The sequence below is a fragment of the Cryptomeria japonica genome, chromosome 7 (assembly GCF_030272615.1).
Source record: "Cryptomeria japonica chromosome 7, Sugi_1.0, whole genome shotgun sequence".
NCBI classification, from domain to species: domain Eukaryota; kingdom Viridiplantae; phylum Streptophyta; class Pinopsida; order Cupressales; family Cupressaceae; genus Cryptomeria; species Cryptomeria japonica.
Genome location: NC_081411.1, coordinates 335,934,480 through 335,954,150, shown reverse-complemented (window position 1 = coordinate 335,954,150; position 19,671 = coordinate 335,934,480). Strand labels below are relative to the sequence as shown.

The following is a 19,671-nucleotide window of genomic DNA, read 5'->3' as shown; positions in this document are numbered from 1 at the left end:
CTAATATCTTCCAAAATCAAACTAAAATCTACTAACAGTTCATTATTATCATTTATGAAGTAAAAAACATGAAATCTCGATCATTGGTTTTGTTATAAATACACTAGGCATAACGCACAAGTGTGAAATCGCACAAGGTGCAATTTGTGACACTACAATACTAATAGGCAATTTTGAACAAATTTTATCAGAAACATAAAATCTAACAAAACTAAACCTTATTATATATTTTGTGACATATTCAATGGTAATAAATTGATCGATTGCATCGACAATACCATGAATAATACTCTCATCCCAAAGCTCTGGAAGGAGCTTTGAGAGATGAACCTAGATAGGAACATTATTAATCTTGATAGTGTAAAACTAGTAGACAATCTTTTAAAATGAAGCAATGCATTACCAAGAAACCAAGGACCTCAATACAAAACTTTGGTGTGCCCATCAATTATTGGAATGAGAATAGAAGGAATTTGTTTCTCAAAGACATCACCTAGACTAATCCAATTGCAAGCCAACATTCATCATTGTAGATGCTCTATCCACCCACCCATCAAGAATATAAAGAATAGGGTCATGTAAGAGGTGCATCAAAATGAGAATGTGAGACCACTAAAGAGTGACCTCCCCAATCCTCTACTCTTGCAACACGCTCAGGAGAGGAGGAGGCACATGAGGGAAATCTTCAATAACAGTCTGATTGGTAGAAAAAGGAAGGGGGGCCATGTCGCAAGAAGGGACCCATTACACATGTCGTCCTAAGAATAGAGAGAGATAACATACTCAACCTAGCAATATGGCTAAAGGAAGAGAAATGTTGGCCTCACGAAGGAGGTCTAGCAACAACCCTCCATCATCCTCAATGACTCCAAAGGCCTCCTCATCCATACCATCCTCCAAAATATATCCAAAATTGTCAATTATGTGATGTCTTATAAAGGATTAAGAATAACTATATTTGAATTGATTATATTGGTAATATATTGCTTCAAGATCTAGAGGTTAGTTTTTTTATTAAACGGATAACAACATGTCACCTATATTTGTGTTTCTTCATTTTTATTTTTATTTTAAACTAAATAATTTTCCTTACTACACTACTCACGCATTTGATAGTCTTGATTGATATTCTAGAAACTAAAGCGCATTCGTCAAATTTATCTCCGTAATTTTCTCGGTCCCTCCCTCACAATACGCTCTTCGAGTCACATATGCGACAGAAAAATGGAACTACTTATCAAATTGTAGAGCTGTGAATCCCTGTCTCGAAAACCCCTTTTCGAGACAGGGATTCAAATTATATCTTAATGTGTGCAAATTATATGTACATGTAATAATCTAATTTGATTTATCTTATAAAATGAGTTGTCATAGGTAAAGAAAGAGTAGAGAACATCCATAAACGACTCTAGTTTTGTTCTTATTCAAATCTGTCTCCAACTAAACGAAGACGATGATTTTGGCGCCTTTTCAATTCTTCCGTTGATTGCGCGCAATTGCCATTGTTTCACTGGCCAAGTCTCTGACTTGACTGACTTTTGTAATGTTAGTTTTGTTCTCTATAATTAGAGAACGTAGATGAATAAACATTTATATGTTTGGGCCACAAGGATTTGTCTGGTCTGGCGAAGCAGCATGACTTCCCGGCAAGGAAATAAGGATTGCTATGCTTTATCGTTAACAAGATTGTCAAGATTATTTATCTCCAGTTTTGTGAGGCTAAAGGTTGATCTTAGGAAGACAAATTATAAAGACATTGAGGTGGAGTCTAAGAAGAAAAAGAAAGCTAAAGGGAGTTTAAAAGAGCATGCAAGGAACCTTCACTGGTAGGTCAAGTTTCTTTTACTAAAAAAGGATTAAATTTAAAATTAAAAAAACTATTTGATTGATTTTTATTCTACATATTTTATGTTGTTTTTGTGCTACTTCGCTGCAATCTAGATCTAGATTTTTTTGGATGTTAGTTATGTTGGTATTTTTGTTTCTAAATTCTTCTATTTTGTAAGGGATTGAGACCTTATTTTCCTTTTTATGTATCAAAAACATTTCTAAATATTTTTATCATGTGTGTATTAAATGAATGTCGTTTTCGGATAATATAGATATTTATAAACTAAAAAAGCTTACTACTACTGTATGAATAAAGAGAATATTATATCTTAATGTGTGCAAATTATATGTACATGTAATAATCTAATTTGATTTATCTTATAAAATGAGTTGTCATAGGTAAAGAAAGAGTAGAGCTTTGTCAAAGATCAAACTCCTTTTTAAGTTAGACTAGGCTATGTAATGAATCCTAGTCAAGGATTTGGCCATTGTCGAGGTTTTCTACTAGGCAACAAAAATCTTAGACTCTTAATCTTCCCTCCCCCCTCGTCATGAATCAATGGCAGGCATGTATGTCGTCCTTGTGCTTTACCTCCTCTTCCACCCGTGGCTGTCTACTCAAGCCCAAACAACCTTCGTCTTTCCCAAACTGACTAGTTTAACCAGTAGAAACTTATCAAGCCTGTATTTGCAAGGGAACGTTGTATTTTGTAACGAAACCCAATCTTATAGGTATCCGCTTGACCAATAATTCATAATACATTACTGGTAGTGTTTTATATTCAGAAGTTGTGCGTATGAAAGAGCGCCGGTTCAAGAATGCAACTTCTACTTTCATATTCGCCCTGGCTCCACCTTCACAGAATTCGATAAGTGGGAATGGACTGACATTCATCATAATGCCCAAAAAGACACAGAAGGGAGGGCAACAAGATTCATACCTTGGTTTGTTCAATTTCACAAGCTTGGGACAACCTCCAATCATCTGTTTGCTGTCGAATTCGACAAAGTAAAGAACCCAGAATTCGATGTCATCAATGACAATCACGTTGGCTGGTGACCAGTTCATTCAATTAGATCTAAATGGGAGAAAGAATATTCAAGCTTGGATTGACTATGATCATCTCCAAGATCAGCTCAATGCTACCATAGCTCTGGCCGGTTCACTTCGCCCGGAAAGACCACTGCAATGGACGAAAAATTTTGAGTTTGGGATTTGAAGGTTTTTGGCAAGGTTTACAAAGGAGTCCTTCCTAGTAATGGCTTCCAAGTTCCAAGTGGCTCTGAAATCTATCTTTTGAGAGATCAATGAATGCTCTCATAGAAGAGATTTCAACACTTCCTAGTAATGGTTTCAAATCTATCTTTTGATTAGTGCATTTTCTTGATGCTAAACAGATTTGAAAGATGGTTCCAGAGTGTCTCACCTTTGTAAAGATATCTGTAAGTTGTTCTTGAGCCTTTACCTCAATTTTACATATTTTTTCTGAACTTAATTTCAAATAAATTAATATTTCAAATCAAAATGCTTTGTCTTACTGTGATCGATAAGATTCTAAACCAATTTAATTACATACATGTTGTCACAAAAAGGTCATTGCAAGCTAAATTTGTTTCTCCCCATATCCTTTATGACTTTTCAAAACTATAATGATTGTGTATGTAAAAAAGTGACTACAATATATTCTATTTCTTTAGATGAAAAAGAAAATGTAATTTGCTTTTTTTGATCTCCATGGAACTAAAGCTAAACAAAGTGAGATACAATTACCAAATGTAGACATCTGATCTTCCAAACTTCCTCTCCAATCAAAGTCACTAAAGACAACAAGTTGAGACCTTTTTGAGTTGCATAATAAGAAATACTAAAACTTGTGGTACCTTACACATACCTCAATATCTTCTTGTTTTTCTTCATATGAATTTTGGATAGCTTAGTCATATACCTTGAAACAAGAGAAACTAAATAAGTAAATTATGGTCGTGTGAGTTAGAAATGTCAATCTTCCAACAAAACTTTCATAAGTTGTTTCACCATCTATTTTAGTAATATCTTCTCTACGTAACCCACCTTCATAAGTAGATGGAATGGATGTTGCTTTACATTCAATCGTACCAAATTTTTAACATTGTCTTTTGCATATTTTATTTGATAAATAAAAATTCTATCCTCACTATGATGAACCTCAATTTATTAGAAAGTATTGCATGAGACCTAGACCTTTCATTTCAAATTTGTTCATTATTAACAATTTTGGATTCATCCCTCATATTAAAACTACTACCCATATACAACAAATCATCAATATAAAAATCTCCTTTCTTATAGTGAAGAGTAGGCCCACTCTTGTTTCTCTTGAATTCATTATACTAAAACTATCCATTTATCCTAGCATACCATCTCTTGATGCTTTCTTGAGGCCAAACAAAACCTTCTTTAGATTGTATACTTGGTGTTATGGTTCTTTACCTTGCACTTCAAAACCCTATGTTTGTTGGACATAGAATTCCTTTTCTAACTACCCATTTATGAAGACACGTTTCATAGTAAAACCATTATTCTAATGGTTTATTGTTTTGCTAGTGATGGAAATATATCTTCATAATCTATTGCAAACAATTGTATGAAGCCTTTTACAGCTAACTATGCCTTGCATCTTTCAACACTCCTATCAATGTTGTACTTAGTCTCAAGTAAATCCACATTGTAATGATATTTTTCTTCTCATTTGGAATCTATGTAAGTTCTCAAGAATCATTCCTATTAATAGAATCTACCTCTTCTTGCATTGCTTGCACCCAAACCTCATTAGTACATGCATCTTCAAACAATAATAGTTCAAATTTAAATTGTGAAAGTAAAGTAAAATTCATTATCTCACCTCTCAAATTATCTTCATATGCTTTACTTATTTTCCTCTAATAAATGTTGCTTCAAATTCTTGTCTATCTTGGAGAAACTTTGACTTGAAGTTAGACTTACACTAAAATTAAAAGAGGTGCTACATTATTGACTTGTAGTGCCAAAAACTAAAATATTAGTGGATTTAACTCATTCAGATTATTATCATTGAGACTATCATTAAAAATAGATTTTGACTTCTCAACATGTCTTTCTTGATGTCTCTAAACTCTTCTTGCATCAAAAATCACATCACTTGACACAGCCATACTATTACTAAGAGGATTTCACAACCTAAACTCTCCCTTCATCAAAAGATAACATATCTTGACACAAAAATACTATTCATGAGAGGATTAGACAACCTATAGTCCTCAATTTGTTCACCATACCAAACAAAAATGTATGATTGACTTTTTTGGATCTAAATTTATTCCTTTTGACCAACTACATGAACACAAACTTCAAAATAATTAGCACTATTCTTTCTCTCATTCTAGGCTTCATAAGGTGTCATGGCAAGTGCACTAGTGAGATTTTATTTGAGAATATTCACTACTATAGAATCTACTTTAGCCCAAAAAGAAAATGCTCAATCTCTTGGTTTGAAATATAACCCTTATCATTTTCACCATTGTATGATTCTCCCTTTCAATGATGTCATTTTTTTGAGGTGTGTAAGAAATAGTGAGTTGTCTTTAGATGTCACTAAGATTACAATAATCCGTCAAATCTCTTGAACAAAATTACACTCTATGATTGGTCCTTAAGACCTTTTTTTTATCATCATTTTCATTTTCCACGAGGACTTTAAGATTGTTGAATACATCAAAGGCTTGATTATTTTGGTCTTAAAAAAAATTAAAACAAACACTTTCAAGAATAATCAATAAAGTATATCAAAATGAACTAACTAAAGTTGATAATGGATGCTCCATGTGCATTGCTTTCTAAAAATTTCTCTTCTCCATGTAAAAAACAAACATTTAAAAATTGATGTTCATTGTATCTAAGATCTTGTTCAAGCTCATGTTTTTCATCTGGATTATTATTTTAGTAATGAGACATGTTCACTATGAACATGATACAAACCAACTCCATAGAATACTTGATATGATAAAGGTAAACATAAAAAAGAATGGTAATATAATGTTCTCACCTCTTTTATATTTCCTCTCGATGTATATTTTATTCTAACCAATCTTAAGAATTTAAAAAAAAAAATTGTCTAAATTTTTCCATATTTTAAAATTGATCTATTATTAAAAATCTTCAGATACTTCTTTTAGGTTTTTTTTTTTTTTAATGTTAATAAAGAACGAATCAATCATCAACTAAAAACTAGAGTTAGATTGTGGTCAGGATTTGTAAATGGAAATTTAAATTTTTAATCTAAATTAATTCAATAAATTGTGCTCTAGCAGTGCTCTGTTCACCTATGTTTTGGAGGTGCTTGTGACAATTCAAGTTAAAAAATTATTTTTCTAGACTACTATTAGATATATATACACCACTTTTAAATCCCTGGAACTTTCAGGTGAGCTGAACACAGGGTAGACAGGAGTTTTGTTGGTTTCAAACAGACCAAAATATTGTCCATAGCAGATATAAAAGGCTGCCCGATTTCAGTTATCACACTTGGAATATTGTCCATAGCAGATATAAAAGTGTCGACTTTAGCGTCGAACAAGTTGTTATACATTAGATGCCATCAGTCACCACAGTGCTTGTCTGCAAAAATTCAATCTCTGTTGTATTTGTAGCTAAAGTATGGATAGACACTGGCCAGGAAAGGAGGGTATTTATCTGACAAAAACTTAAGTATGGCACTCATATTCTCACCAAATGTTCCCTTGGAGGGAGGAAATGAATTGTACAGCACGGACGTTGCGTGTGGTGTAGAGACCTTGATGTCGTTCTGCAAATTGGCGTTACTCAATGCCTTCTGAATATTGTTCATAGCAGGCTCTGTTTGCAAAAACCTCGTTTTCCACTGCAATGTATTTGATGTGGACAGGACAGAATGGTTTAATGTTGTCATTCACCCGTTCGCTACATCCTGGTCACCTGCAATCGTTTTAAGCTCAGTGTTGTCAACTCCCACAATCACATGAGATAAATACATTTTACTTTCAACACAACAAAATTTAGTTTATTTCAATTGAATTTTTAAAGAAAATATATGGAGTTTTATTAACAGGTCATTTTAATAAACTATTAATGCTAAACTATTGGGCAATGTCTTTAAGTTTTCAAGGAATGTCTTTTTTATGTTGGCATTAACTGTTTCTTTTTCTATTTGCTGTCCATTATTCTTATTAATGAATATTTTTTTGCTATAGTCTCTGATTGATTCTGTAACAGAAATAGGATCCAACTTTCCTTTAGGATCCTAATTTTCCTTTTTATCTAATAAAAAACATAAAATATCTCCAAACTATAAGAGCAAACTAGCAACCAATAGTAGCCACCTGACAGTATTGCAAAACAAGCACAGTATTGATCGAAACTGCAACCTGAACCAATTCCATTGAGGGAATAATTTGTACCACTGCCTCACCAAACCCATGACTTTATAACCTTCACCTTGATCCACACTACTCTAAACAGGTTATCATTTTCCAATAGAGGCGTTGTATTGTGTTGATACTAGTAAGTTACTGTATCCCTGTACTTTTATTTTTATAATACAATTGCCCTGACAAATTTTCTCTGGCGTCTGCATCTTCTGAAGATATGATCGATGCATTGGAGATGAGATTTCTGTGTTGGATTGGAGATTGGATTGCTGCGTTGGAGATCATGATAGTGATGCCGAGTCAAAGATCATATCTTTTTAGTTTTTTATCTTGTTTTTAGTTTTTTAGTTTTATGCTTTAATAAATCAGCAGTTTGCAAACTGCTATAATAAGGCTTTGTTTTTAGTTTTTTGAGTTGTCTTAGGAAATGAATCATCTGTAAAACAATTCAATATTATTGTAATTTACACATTCAATTTTCCGAATATAATCGTTCAACTCAGTTTTGAGTAAAGTTAGTTTTTGATATGCAATAATGAAGGAAATGAAGCAGAACATGATACAAAAACAGAGTATGGAGAAAACAGAGCAGCACACAAGAAAGACAAATTTTTATTTATCAGACCATATTTTCCTTCTTCCATTCATCTCACAAAATGATTACAAAATGCCTCTTTTAATGGAGGTCTTAGATGTTTCTAGAATGGGCAGAGGTAGCTGGAAACTTCCAAAATTTTGCATATAAAATAATGTTTTAAGACTATAGATGGTACGGCGGACAGGTTGGAGTAGATGTAAGTCCTGCTAATTCTGTAAACATTTGTGCATACGGAGCATGTGGATGGGGTAGGTGAGATTAGAGTCCAACACTCCCCCTTAATCTCAACTACCAATATTCTATCCATTCTTTTGTTCTTTCCAGCTTTCTTCAACTATCTTTCCTTTTTGTCTGTGATCTCTTCTTTGGTTTTCTTACTAACTGGTTGTTGCTACAGCTACTGCATTTTTCAGCATTCACAATGTGTTCTCTTTAACTAATATCCTCCTCTGATTTTCTGATTTCTTTCATCAACTTCTCTTTCTTTCTTGTCCTCCAATTTTCTTCAACTGCTGCTGTAGTCTCTCAATCTCTTTGATTTGAAGTCTTCAAAACATCATACAATCAGTAGTTGCCTTGCTAGACAATGGTTTCTTTTGGCTGAAAACATTTTTAATCCCTTTTGGACATTCAAAGCTTTCATTACTTCTATTGTTCTTCACATATGAACATTTGTACAATCTTTTGAACATACCTGTGAGTTTTTGCCAACTAGGTCCATAGGTCCATCCACAATCCATTTTTATACAACCTGGTATTGATTCTTTCTTCCAACACATTTTTTCAGAATGATTTCTTAAACCACAAATTTTACATGGATGTAAGTCCCAACACATTTCTTTTGTGTGTCCTTCTCTATTGCAATGAGAACACCTAATACAATGGCTTTTATGCGCTGTTTTTCTTGAACTAGTAGCATCATTTTCTTTTCTTGGGACATATCCAAGACCTTCATACTTTGGTCTCATTATAGGCTCAATAGGCTCTCTAATTCTTTGTTCTTGTTTTCCCAATCCTTGACCTTTATAACCCATTTTCTTCATGATTTTTAAACCAATATTCTTATCATCACAACTAACATAATGTGTAAACACATTCTCATCTTCTTTCTTGCATTCTTTATCACAAACAGTTTCAACTAAATCACCTTCACTAAATGATGAACACAAATCTTTTGTGTCACATGAAGCATTACTAACTAGTGGTTTTAACTTCAAACATTCATTCTCTTGTTTCAAATTTAAGAGTTCCCTTTTCTGTAAATTGTTTTCTTCTTCTAACCTTTTTGACATTTCTTCCAAATCATCAAACTTCCTTTTGACATCATCAAATAACTGTAATTTCTCTTCTAATTCCTTATTTTTATCTTTGACTTCATTCAGTTCTTTTTCAAGATTATAATTTTCATCTAACAATTCACATTTTTCCATTTGCTTCTCTTTTAAAAGACATATCATTTCTGAAATTTTCTTATTACATTCCTTCAATTCTTCTTTTAAATCATTTGTTTTCTCTTTCTTTACTCTATCAACTTTTCCCATTAAAACAAAAGAAATTTAAAGTTACCTTGTCTGATACTTGACTATGTTTCTGCTGCTGCAAATCGCCTCTTTTAAACAACTTCATGCACCTTCACAGTCTTTGAATAGAAATTTTCCCTTTTACTAGTAAATCGCCTTCTTCAAAGATTGGTGTCTTGAGTTCAGCTTCTTTCTATGGCAACCCCCTTTCCATCAAAGATGCAGCCTTCTCTCACTTTTCTAAAGACAACCTCATATTACATGCTGCCAGTAGAGTTCTACTAAATATAGGATTTTTCAAACACAAGCCTCTCAAAGGGAGCAAACACAAACTCAAAGGAGCAAATACAAATGGATACCAGTGCTACCATTACTATATGCATGGTGACCATTATCTCTTAACAATCTCTTTGAACTCATTCAAACACAAGTACTATGACATTCTCACTGTGGAATGGGCAAACATATGCGATGGACTCCAAGCTTCAGCTTCTTCCTTGCTAGGTTGCTTCAAACTCTTCAAAAAATGCCAGTATTTCTTTTGTTCTCCCAGCGGTGACTAAGTCAACTCAGGTCTTAATCTTTTGTTATCCTCCGTATGCTAGTGGTCAAACATTGAGAACTCCATTGTTCTCCAATCGACTTAATATCCTTTCTCGACTGAATAGCAGCTTTTCACAAATCTGATCGATTCTCCTTCCAAGTGGCAACTTCAGTAACCTGCCTTCTATGGTAGTGGCTTCTCTTTTTCTTCTCACAAATTACCTGTGATGCCATCCTTTAAGTTGCAGCTTCTTAGTCTCTATTTTCTGCAGCATTTCTACTTTTTCTTCAACATTTTTGCACTCCAATGAATCACCTTCTGTGGTAGCGGCTAGATCTCCTTCTATAGCCGTCTTTCTCTTTCTACAATTGGAGGCCTTGTCTTCAGACCTGCATTCTTCTTCTACCTTTGGCCTCCCTAGATTTTACTGTTGCTTAAAACAGCTAAGAACTATCCTTAGGCATCCTCAATTCCCAGCTAACACAATCGACCGGGCTCTGATACCACTGAAGGAAATGAAGCAGAACATGATACAAAAACAGAGTAAGGAGAAAACAGAGCAGCACACAAGAAAGACAAATTTTTATTTATCAGACCATATTTTCCTTCTTCCATTCATATCACAAAATGATTACAAAATGCCTCTTTTAATGGAGGTCTTAGATGTTTCTAGAATAGGCAGAGGTAGCTGGAAACTTCCAGAATTTTGCATATAAAATAATGTTTTAAGACTATAGATGGTACGGTGGACAGGTTGGAGTAGATGTAAGTCCTGCTAATTCTGTAAACATTTGTGCATACGGAGCATGTGGATGGGGTAGGTGAGATTAGACTCCAACAAATAATAAGATATGCAGAGTTTCTCAGCTTAATATTTCTTTTAATCTAGTTAGTTTTTTTATATAAAATACTAAGATAAGCAGATTTTCTTAGCTGAATATTTCTTTCAGTATTTTGGGAGTATTGTTTGAATTATCATAATCTTTCATCTTCAGCATTAATTTCTAAATCATAGCATCTATAGCTTTTATATCAACCTCATACTCAACCACAGGCTCCTTGCCCTTTACTCCTGGTGTCAAAGGGCTTGTCTGGAAACCCGCATTATCCTTGTCCTCAACATCTATTTTCAACAGGATAGTGCATCAAGATAGTAAGGAAACTTTCATGCACAACTGTATCACCCACTGCCACTTTCAACATTCTTAGAAAATCATCCATAATGGTGCCTCTTGATATACCCATCCTGCCCATCATAAACTTACATGCTCCAATCCGAATGTCTAAACATTGATTGCCCACAAGAAGGAAGATGATAAATGTTGCATAAGCAATGATGCAAAACTGCCTTAAGAACCGCTGCCAGTTATAGCACAATCAATTCTTCTGGAGGCTTTGAGATGCCAAATGGGATGGCCAAAAACACAACCTAGCCTTAAAGTTTTTGAGCATAAGCTAATAGTTCAGAGCTCAATGAGGCCAATCTTCCACCTTCCTACTTTCCAAATAAGATATATCCTGTAAGATTCACTCCTCCATTTGTCATGTGATCCGGTATCCCATTCTGTGTTAGGAGCCTCTGTTTTTTAAGTTTGCAGAGGGATTATATTGAGGGTGGGATTGGAATGTTTTCCAACACTTAATTTAGATTCCCGTGAACAAATTTAAGAATAATCTTTTGAGGGAAAATTTCTTATTCAAGTACTATTTTCTTAAAATAATTCAATCAAATTATTTAGCAATATTGTTGTTAAGAAAACTAATGGAACTACCAACATTTGAAACTTTAAACTTGCCCAATACTAAATAATTCATTGTACTATTAACAAAAACAATTTTAGATGTAGTATTCAACTTTTTAAAAAATTTATGGTTTTCTTTTGAGATACAAAGAAGGAATCAATCATTTGCTAGATTACTGTTAGATATATATACACCACTTTTAAATCCCTGGAACTTTCAGGTGAGCTGAGCGGAGGGTAAACAGAACTTTCAGCTAGGAAGTCCATAGGGTAGACAGGAATTTTAGTGGTATCAAACAGACCAAAATGGCGCGCCTCAGACCCAGTCTTCTGATTCTCATTGAACAGTGTAAAAATATATGTCTCAATTGTCGTTCCAGGTCTCTTTGGTGTTCCTGCATTTGACAAAACATGCTTGATGAGATTGTTGTTGTAAGTTCGGGCATTGTCCACAGTAGCCACGGCATTGCCTGCAGTGGGCCACCCACTATCAGTTATTACAATTGGAATATTGGAATGTCCCAGCTTTTCCATAGCAGATATAAAAGCGTCCACAAAAACGTCGAACAAGTTGTTATACATTAAATTGCCATCAGTCACCACAGTATTTGTCGATCTAAACAGCGAATAGTCTGCAGAAGTTGAAACTGCGGAGTTTTTGTAGCTGAAGTATGGATAGACGTGGGCCATGAAAGTGGAGCCATTATCTGATAGAAAGTTAAGGATAGCACTCATATCCTCACCAAATGTTCCCTCAGACGGAGGAAATGAGTTGTTCAACACGGACGTTGGGTATGGTGTGGAGACCTTGATGTTGTTCTGCAGATCAGCCTTCCTCAATGCCCTCTGAATGTTTTCCATTGTATATGGTGAAAATCGATAACAATAATGACAATATTGAAAGGCTAAATGAATTCAACCACAAAATCCTAGCCTAACAACAACAAAGATCCACCATAACATATGAAGATTACCTAAGACAATGCAAATCAAATGAAATCACAAAGATTATACCATCACATGTCCAATAGGGTTTGGATCTCCATTTTTTCTATCTCCATTGATCTTGCTTGATGTATTTGCTCTCAGATTTTATGTGCACAAGAGCTCAACAAAGAATGGAATGTGGTTGCAAGTAGGATCGCATATGCCAAGTAGTCAATTGATCAAGTAGTTAGGGTTTAATAATGAAGAAAACATCTCTTTATATAGAAGACACAATATGAAATGGAGGGATAAGATTGAGAGGTGTAAAAGGAGGTCGGCTATGATTAGAGGGTAGGTAAAGAAAATAATAAAATAATGAAAGGGTAGGTACTGTAGGAATTAAGAGATGAATGACATGTGTCATGGATAGAAAAGGCTAATGAATTAATTAAATAAATAAAGATTTATTTAATTAATAGGAGGAAGTGAGATCAATTAAATAAATAAGATATTTATTTAATTTAGGAAAAGGATAATTTAAATAAATAAATGTATTTATTTAAATGAGAAATAAGGCTAGAAGAGGATAAACGAATTAATTAAATAAATAAAGATTTATTTAATTAATAGAAGAATTAGGCTTAGATAATTAAATAAATAAAATTTATTTATTTAGACTGGACAATTTTGGGTGTCTACACATATAATAAAAATTAAACCAACCTCTCAATTATTACTTTTAGAGATCTATGTTTGTAATAATCTTCTATACTGTAACAAGAATAGAACTCTAATTTCTCTTTTTAATCTAATGAAAAAAATATAATATCTGTAAGATTAAATTGACACCCAATAGTAGCCATCGCATAAAATTGCAAAACAACCACAAAACTACCAAAACACATTAGGGCAATTGTGAAACACAATCATTTCCTCTAGAGGCTTTGACATGTCAAATTGGATGACCAAAAACATAAAACCTAGCTTTAAGCTTGTTGATCATAAGCTAATAGTGAGAGCTCAATCAGTCCAATCTTCCACTTCCCTACTTTCCAGTTAAGATATATCCTTAAGATTCACCCCTTCATTTGTCAAGTAAGCCAGTATCCCATTCTGTGTTAGGAGCCCTATTTTTTAAGTTTGCACAAGGCTTATATTGTGGGTGGAGTTGAAAATTTTCCAGACAAGCTTAAGGAGATTTTGCAGATTTTGCAGTTAAATTTAGATTAGGACAATAATTTTGAGGATGATATCTTATTCAACTAGCATCTTCCCCCAGAAAACTAGCTAAATAATTTCTTGTGCAACTAAGCGTCTCGATAAAGAGTGAACCTCACCTGCATGAACTATGTAGAATGAAATGACAATGAGAAGAGCCAAACCATAGAAATCTTTATTTCCTTGCCGGGAACCCATTCTTTTTGTGAGACCAGGAAAATCCTCCAAGCCCAAACATAAAAATGTTTGCTATCTATGCTCTATAATTATAGAGAGCAAATCTGACATTTCTTATGTCAGTCAAGTTAGTCTTGGCCGGTGGAAGAATGACAATTGCAAGAAGAATCAACGGAAGCATTGAACGACAATTGCAGTCAAGTCATTAAAAAAAGACGCCGCTTTTCTCCATACAGAATAGCACGAAAGTACAACTAACCATACATAAAAAGAGGCATACAAATTCGCTAACATGCAATGACATACAGCGACGGTGCCATTTGTTGAACGGAGAGCCATTACGGTGGTCACTTTTCAAGCCCTCCCAATTGCTTTCTGTCTAAATCCATTTAAATATAATGTTGTTTATTATTTTATTGTATATATAATATTTGATTGCAGAAATAGACAAACTTCTTGCAGATCGAAGCAAATGGCAACCACAATTTTGGCAGGTATATGTTTATGTTCAATTGGAACTTAAATGGCAAACAGTGCAGGTATACTTGCTGTTGGGATTAAGGTGTTTCAATGATCTTAAAAGTTTCAAGTGGATTTAATTTAATTAGTTTTAATGGTCTTATGTTGCTGATTTTAATGATTTACTCTTATAATATAAATTTTCAAAGTATGATCAACAAGCATTGAGGAGAGAGGGAAATTGTGACACTTGTCACAAGAAGGGAACTTTGAAGAAAAAAAATTCTTAGGAGCTCCTCAAAGTTCCTTCCAAGCGACATGTGGCAATTGCTTCCTATTCTTTAGCACTAATTTGGAAAAAAAATCGATAGGATCATATCTTCCTCATGAATAAACCTGGAGCAAAATACAAAATTCTATTTTGGTAGAAGACTTGATTTTCTTGAACACCTTGCATTTGAGGAATAAATAATATTTGTGTTTAATATTATTTATGCAAGAGTTGTCCAAAAAGGAGTTTCCATTTATGTGTAGCAGATTCATTTAATAAGGATGCTTTTGAGAAGGTTGGTTTTGCTCATTTGCTTTCATTTTAATTGGCATTGAAGAGCCTGGCCAACTTTGTTATCATTAGTGGGTTGTAGCTTGGTTTTTTGTGCAAATCTATTTTTAATAGGAGCTTTTGTAGGTAGAAGTTTCTTAGCCTAGTTATAGATCTAAGATGAGAAGCCCATCTAGAAGGATAGAGATGGAGAAATTCAATGGTGGCAATTTTGGGCTTTGGAAACCCTAGATGGAAGACATGGTTGTTGATAGAGACTTGTGGGACTAAGCCTCAAACAACAAGGTAAGATACTTGGGATACATTGGATTAGAAAACAAGGGTTTGATAAGACTCTATCTAGCTGACTTTTTGCTCCTTAATGTTCATGAGTAGAAGACTATAGCTACACTTTGGAAAAAGCTTGGTGATATTTATCACAGGAAATCCGTGGTAAATAAGCTCTTTTTGAGGAAAAAGTTGTATTCTTCGAGACTGGAGGAAGGAGGATTTGTTGTAGATCATATGACTGCTTTTAATATTTTAGTTGCGCAACTAAGCTCTATTGGTGTAAAAATTGACGATAAAGAAAGATGCATACTCCTATTGTGTTCTTTGTCCAATTAATGGGATCCCCTTGTAATGGTTATTGGAAGCACAATAACCACTTTCAAGATGGAAGATGTGGTTTCTTTGTTGTTGTTTGAAGAAATGCAGATGAAGTCTTCTAAGATGGCTAATGAGGCCCTTTTTGCTCGTGGAATATCAATAGAGAAAGGCAAGAAGAAGGACAATAAAGGCAAGTCAAAGTCTCCAAGGAGATCCAAATTCCCTAGTAAAAAGTCCAAGGCTAAATTTAAGCAGTTAAGTGTTCCCGTGCAACTTTAAAATTGTGACAAAAAGGATAATTTAGAATCTTTCCCTACTTTGGTGGAACGGCTATTTTTTAGAAATTAAAAATAAGCCATGGAAGAAAAGGGGGGGCTGGAAATAAGCATGACTGCTTATTAACTAAATTGCCACGTGGCTCCACAATTTGCTCTCCCTCTTTTTTTAAAGATTTTATTTCTATTTTGTTTTTCAATTTTTAAGTGCACAAATTAGTATTAATACTATTAATAAGAGATTACAATGTTTTGTTTAAAAATAAGCAGCAAAGAAAAATATTCATGGGGCCAGCTACTCAACAAATAGTTCCTAAAAATATTGAGTAGCGGCTACTAGCCAAAATAAGCTAAGCAGCCACATGGGAACATGCTCTAAGTAGATGAATGTAGAATTGTTTGCTTGACCTTGTGTGTGTGTGTACTAGTATTGTTGAATGAGGGAGAAATAGATGATCTGATAAGTGTTAATAAATATATGCTAAGTGTAATAAGTGTGAAGTTTAAAATTGTGAAGCTTAAAATTAAAATGAAATGATCAGCAATGTTTTAATTTTTTAACAAGAGATGCACCGTGTTAAGTTCTTGGTGAAAGTTCAATGTTTTTGTTGATGTTAAATGTACAAGTGCAGTACACATAATAAACTGTATTTTTGTTATTTTATTTTTTTGTTGGCAAGTTTTAGTGTAGTTTTCTCTTAATTAATCAAATGTACTATCAATGTAGAAGGCTAAAGTTATCAATTGATTTTCTAATTGAGTAATAGATGATTGTAAATGCAATGTATACTAAAATCAAATATGTAATGTTAAATCAATTGATTTTCTAATTGAGTAATAGATGATTGTAAATGCAATGTATACTAAAATCAAATATGTAATGTTAAATAAAAATTATAACAATGTTAGGGGAAAGGAGTCAGTAGTGGACATAGGACCAATAACCGTCATCTTTTTGTTAACCTCACCCCCCATTAGTAGACATAGTAGGAGCCAAAAAAAATGGTAATGGAAGGTTCATTAATTAATATCACATATACCAATAGTGGATAATTTTTTAGCTTTCTTGACCATAATTAGCCCATTACTAGGACATTTGTGCACCACTACTGGGTCATTTGTGTTTAACTACTAGGGCATTTGTCCACTACTACTAGCTATTTAGAGTTATCTACTATTGGTGCAAAGGTGATTATGTATTGGACCAAACTTTGAAATTTGTACTTTTTGACCTTTGTGGACACAATGAATTCCACAATGTGCATCGTTACTACCCACAAGCCAAAACAATAGCTTTAAGCAGTTAAGTCACATGCAAAGGGAACAAATTTTTTTTGTTGAAATCAAATGAACTGTTTAGGAGGTTAAGATGCGCAATGTTAGCTATGTCCATTACTGACTCCTTTCCTCTATGTATAATGCTTGCATTTTATAGAAAATGATTTTTACTAATAGTTAAATATTGAAGATAATTAAATGAAACAATTAAAGATCTATAAAAATTATAATTAGAGTATTTTAACTATATAAAATAAATATTTGTTTGACACATCAAAATATTATTTGCTAAAGAATTAAGAACATGTGGATAAAAAAAAAACCAAAAAAAAAGGCATTTTCATCTCAAATAAATGTTGTTAAGAAAAACTTCTAAAAAAAACTAGTTTGAAATAAACATCAAATTGTATAGCATACTAACAATACTACATTGCAAAAATTAGAAGCGTATGAAATGGAGGTCCAATTGATAATTGAAAATATGTTACATAACTTACTTCTATAATCATATAACTCCTCTGACTTGAAAATATGTTACATAACTTACTTCTATAATCATATAACTCCTATAAAATAGATTTCAGTCTAGACTTGAACAACATGAATACATAAACTCTTTGTAGTTGCTTACTAATAGCACCTTGTCCTTTCTTTATGAATAACTTTTTTGCTGGATAAACTACAAAAATAGTTTCAGTGTCTAAAGCAAGGAGCATCAACACAACTAGCATTTTCTTCTTTATGACAACTCATGTTCATGCTGGTTGTTCATAAAGTTGAAGTGTCCACAAAAACTTGATTTGCAGGTTGTACAACAAAACAAAGAATTCAGACTTTACCTTTATAAATATTGACATGTAAACCTTATTAAAAACTTAAAACATTGCTAATCATTTGATTTCATTTTAAACTTCACACTTATTACACTTAGCATATACTTATTAACATTTATAAGATCATCTATTTCTTCCTCTTTCAACAATACTAGTACGCACACACAAGGTCAAGCAAACAATTCTACGCTTATAGATACTTAGTTCATACATCATGGTCGGCTCTCCAAACGCCATTATTCAAGCTTGACGAAGCACCCACGTAATTTCAAACAATACAATCGCTATCGCTATCGCTATCTGTGCTCCCTCCGTCTTTTACTCGCTGGTTCGTCACGGTTGGGATCTGTGGGGTGTAAGCCTCTCTCCTACCTTGAAGCATCAGCACCACTTGTGCCATGTTTGGCCTGACATTCTCATCATTTTGAATGCATAACAAACTTACCAGAGCAGCTCTTCTCACCTCTTCGACATCTGCATCACTTGCAATTCTCTTATCCACAATATTTATCATGTTTCTCTGACAAATTTGCTCTTTAGCCCAAGCTGGAAGGTAATACCTACTTGATTCTTGCACATTCAGGTCCAGATTTCTTCGGCCTGATATGATTTCCAAGAGAGTCATGCCAAAACTGTAGACATCAACCTTGGGGGTAATGGGAAGGCCAGAGACCCATTCGGGAGCCAAGTATCCTCTCGTTCCTCTGGTAGTCGTTAGTACCTCGCTGAAATCTCTAGCTACAAGCTTTGCTAAGCCGAAGTCCCCCAACTTAGGACTAAAATCCTTATCTAGCAGAATGTTTTCAGGCTTTATGTCGCCATGAATGATGCGATCGTTGCATTCTTCATGCAGATAAAGTAATCCATTTGCAGTACCCAATGCGATCTCAAATCGGGTTCTCCAATCCAGTATCTTCGATTGCCGTTTTGAATTCTTTGTGAAAAGGAAAGAATTTAGAGAACCGTTGGACATGTAATCATAAACCAGTAATCTTCGTGATCCTTGTGCACAAAATCCTTTAAGCCTCACCAAATTCTTGTGATTTGTGATTCCCACAGAGTTGATTTCCGTTCGGAATTGCTTTTCACATTGCTTTGAAACCTCCAGTTTCTTTACGGCTACAAGTGTACCATCTGTTAGAGTTCCTTTGAACACTGAACCAAATCCGCCGCTGCCCAGCTTATTTCTGAAATTCCCAGTTATGGTCTTCAACTCCTCGTAACTGAACATTCTAAGGAATGCATTCGAGGACTCTGCGCACCTTTGTGCCCGTCTTTGCCGACGCCTCCGCCACTGTAGAAATGAAAAAATTAAAGCAATGGCAAGAGCGATAATAGCAAGAAGCTGCGATAGAACAATAATCATAAATTTCTGGTGTGCCAGTGCCATCAAATCACCGTCGCTTCCCGAAAAGAAACTAATGAAATGATACTTGTGTACATGCACTCCAAGCTCCCTGAAATGAATCTGCACTTTGCATGTGGGAGAAATTGAGGTCCTTCGATGAATACTGTCTGCAATGAATCTGCACTACTCCAAAGCCAATGAGTGTATATGAGTATAGACAGTCCCTTTGGGCAAAATGAGTTGGTCGTCGGAGGGGAAATAATCTCATTAGGTGTTTGTCGTTGTCATTGACTAACAGGCTTAGACCATAGCTCACCAGCATGGGTTGTTGGGAGGATTAGAAGTTGTGCC

General features: G+C 34.2%; 2 protein-coding genes across 2 annotated transcripts; both read right to left on the bottom strand.

Moving 5' to 3' along the window:
• Positions 1–11,823: 11,823 nt before the first annotated feature.
• Positions 11,824–12,516, bottom strand: LOC131856739 (glucan endo-1,3-beta-glucosidase-like). Its single transcript, XM_059208646.1, has one exon. The coding sequence runs from the start codon at positions 12,514–12,516 to the stop codon at positions 11,824–11,826; it is 693 nt and encodes a 230-aa protein (XP_059064629.1).
• A 5,724-nt stretch (positions 12,517–18,240) lies between these two features.
• LOC131053193 (G-type lectin S-receptor-like serine/threonine-protein kinase At2g19130) lies at positions 18,241–19,362 on the bottom strand. Its single transcript, XM_057987811.2, has one exon. The coding sequence runs from the start codon at positions 19,360–19,362 to the stop codon at positions 18,241–18,243; it is 1,122 nt and encodes a 373-aa protein (XP_057843794.2).
• Positions 19,363–19,671: the final 309 nt, after the last annotated feature.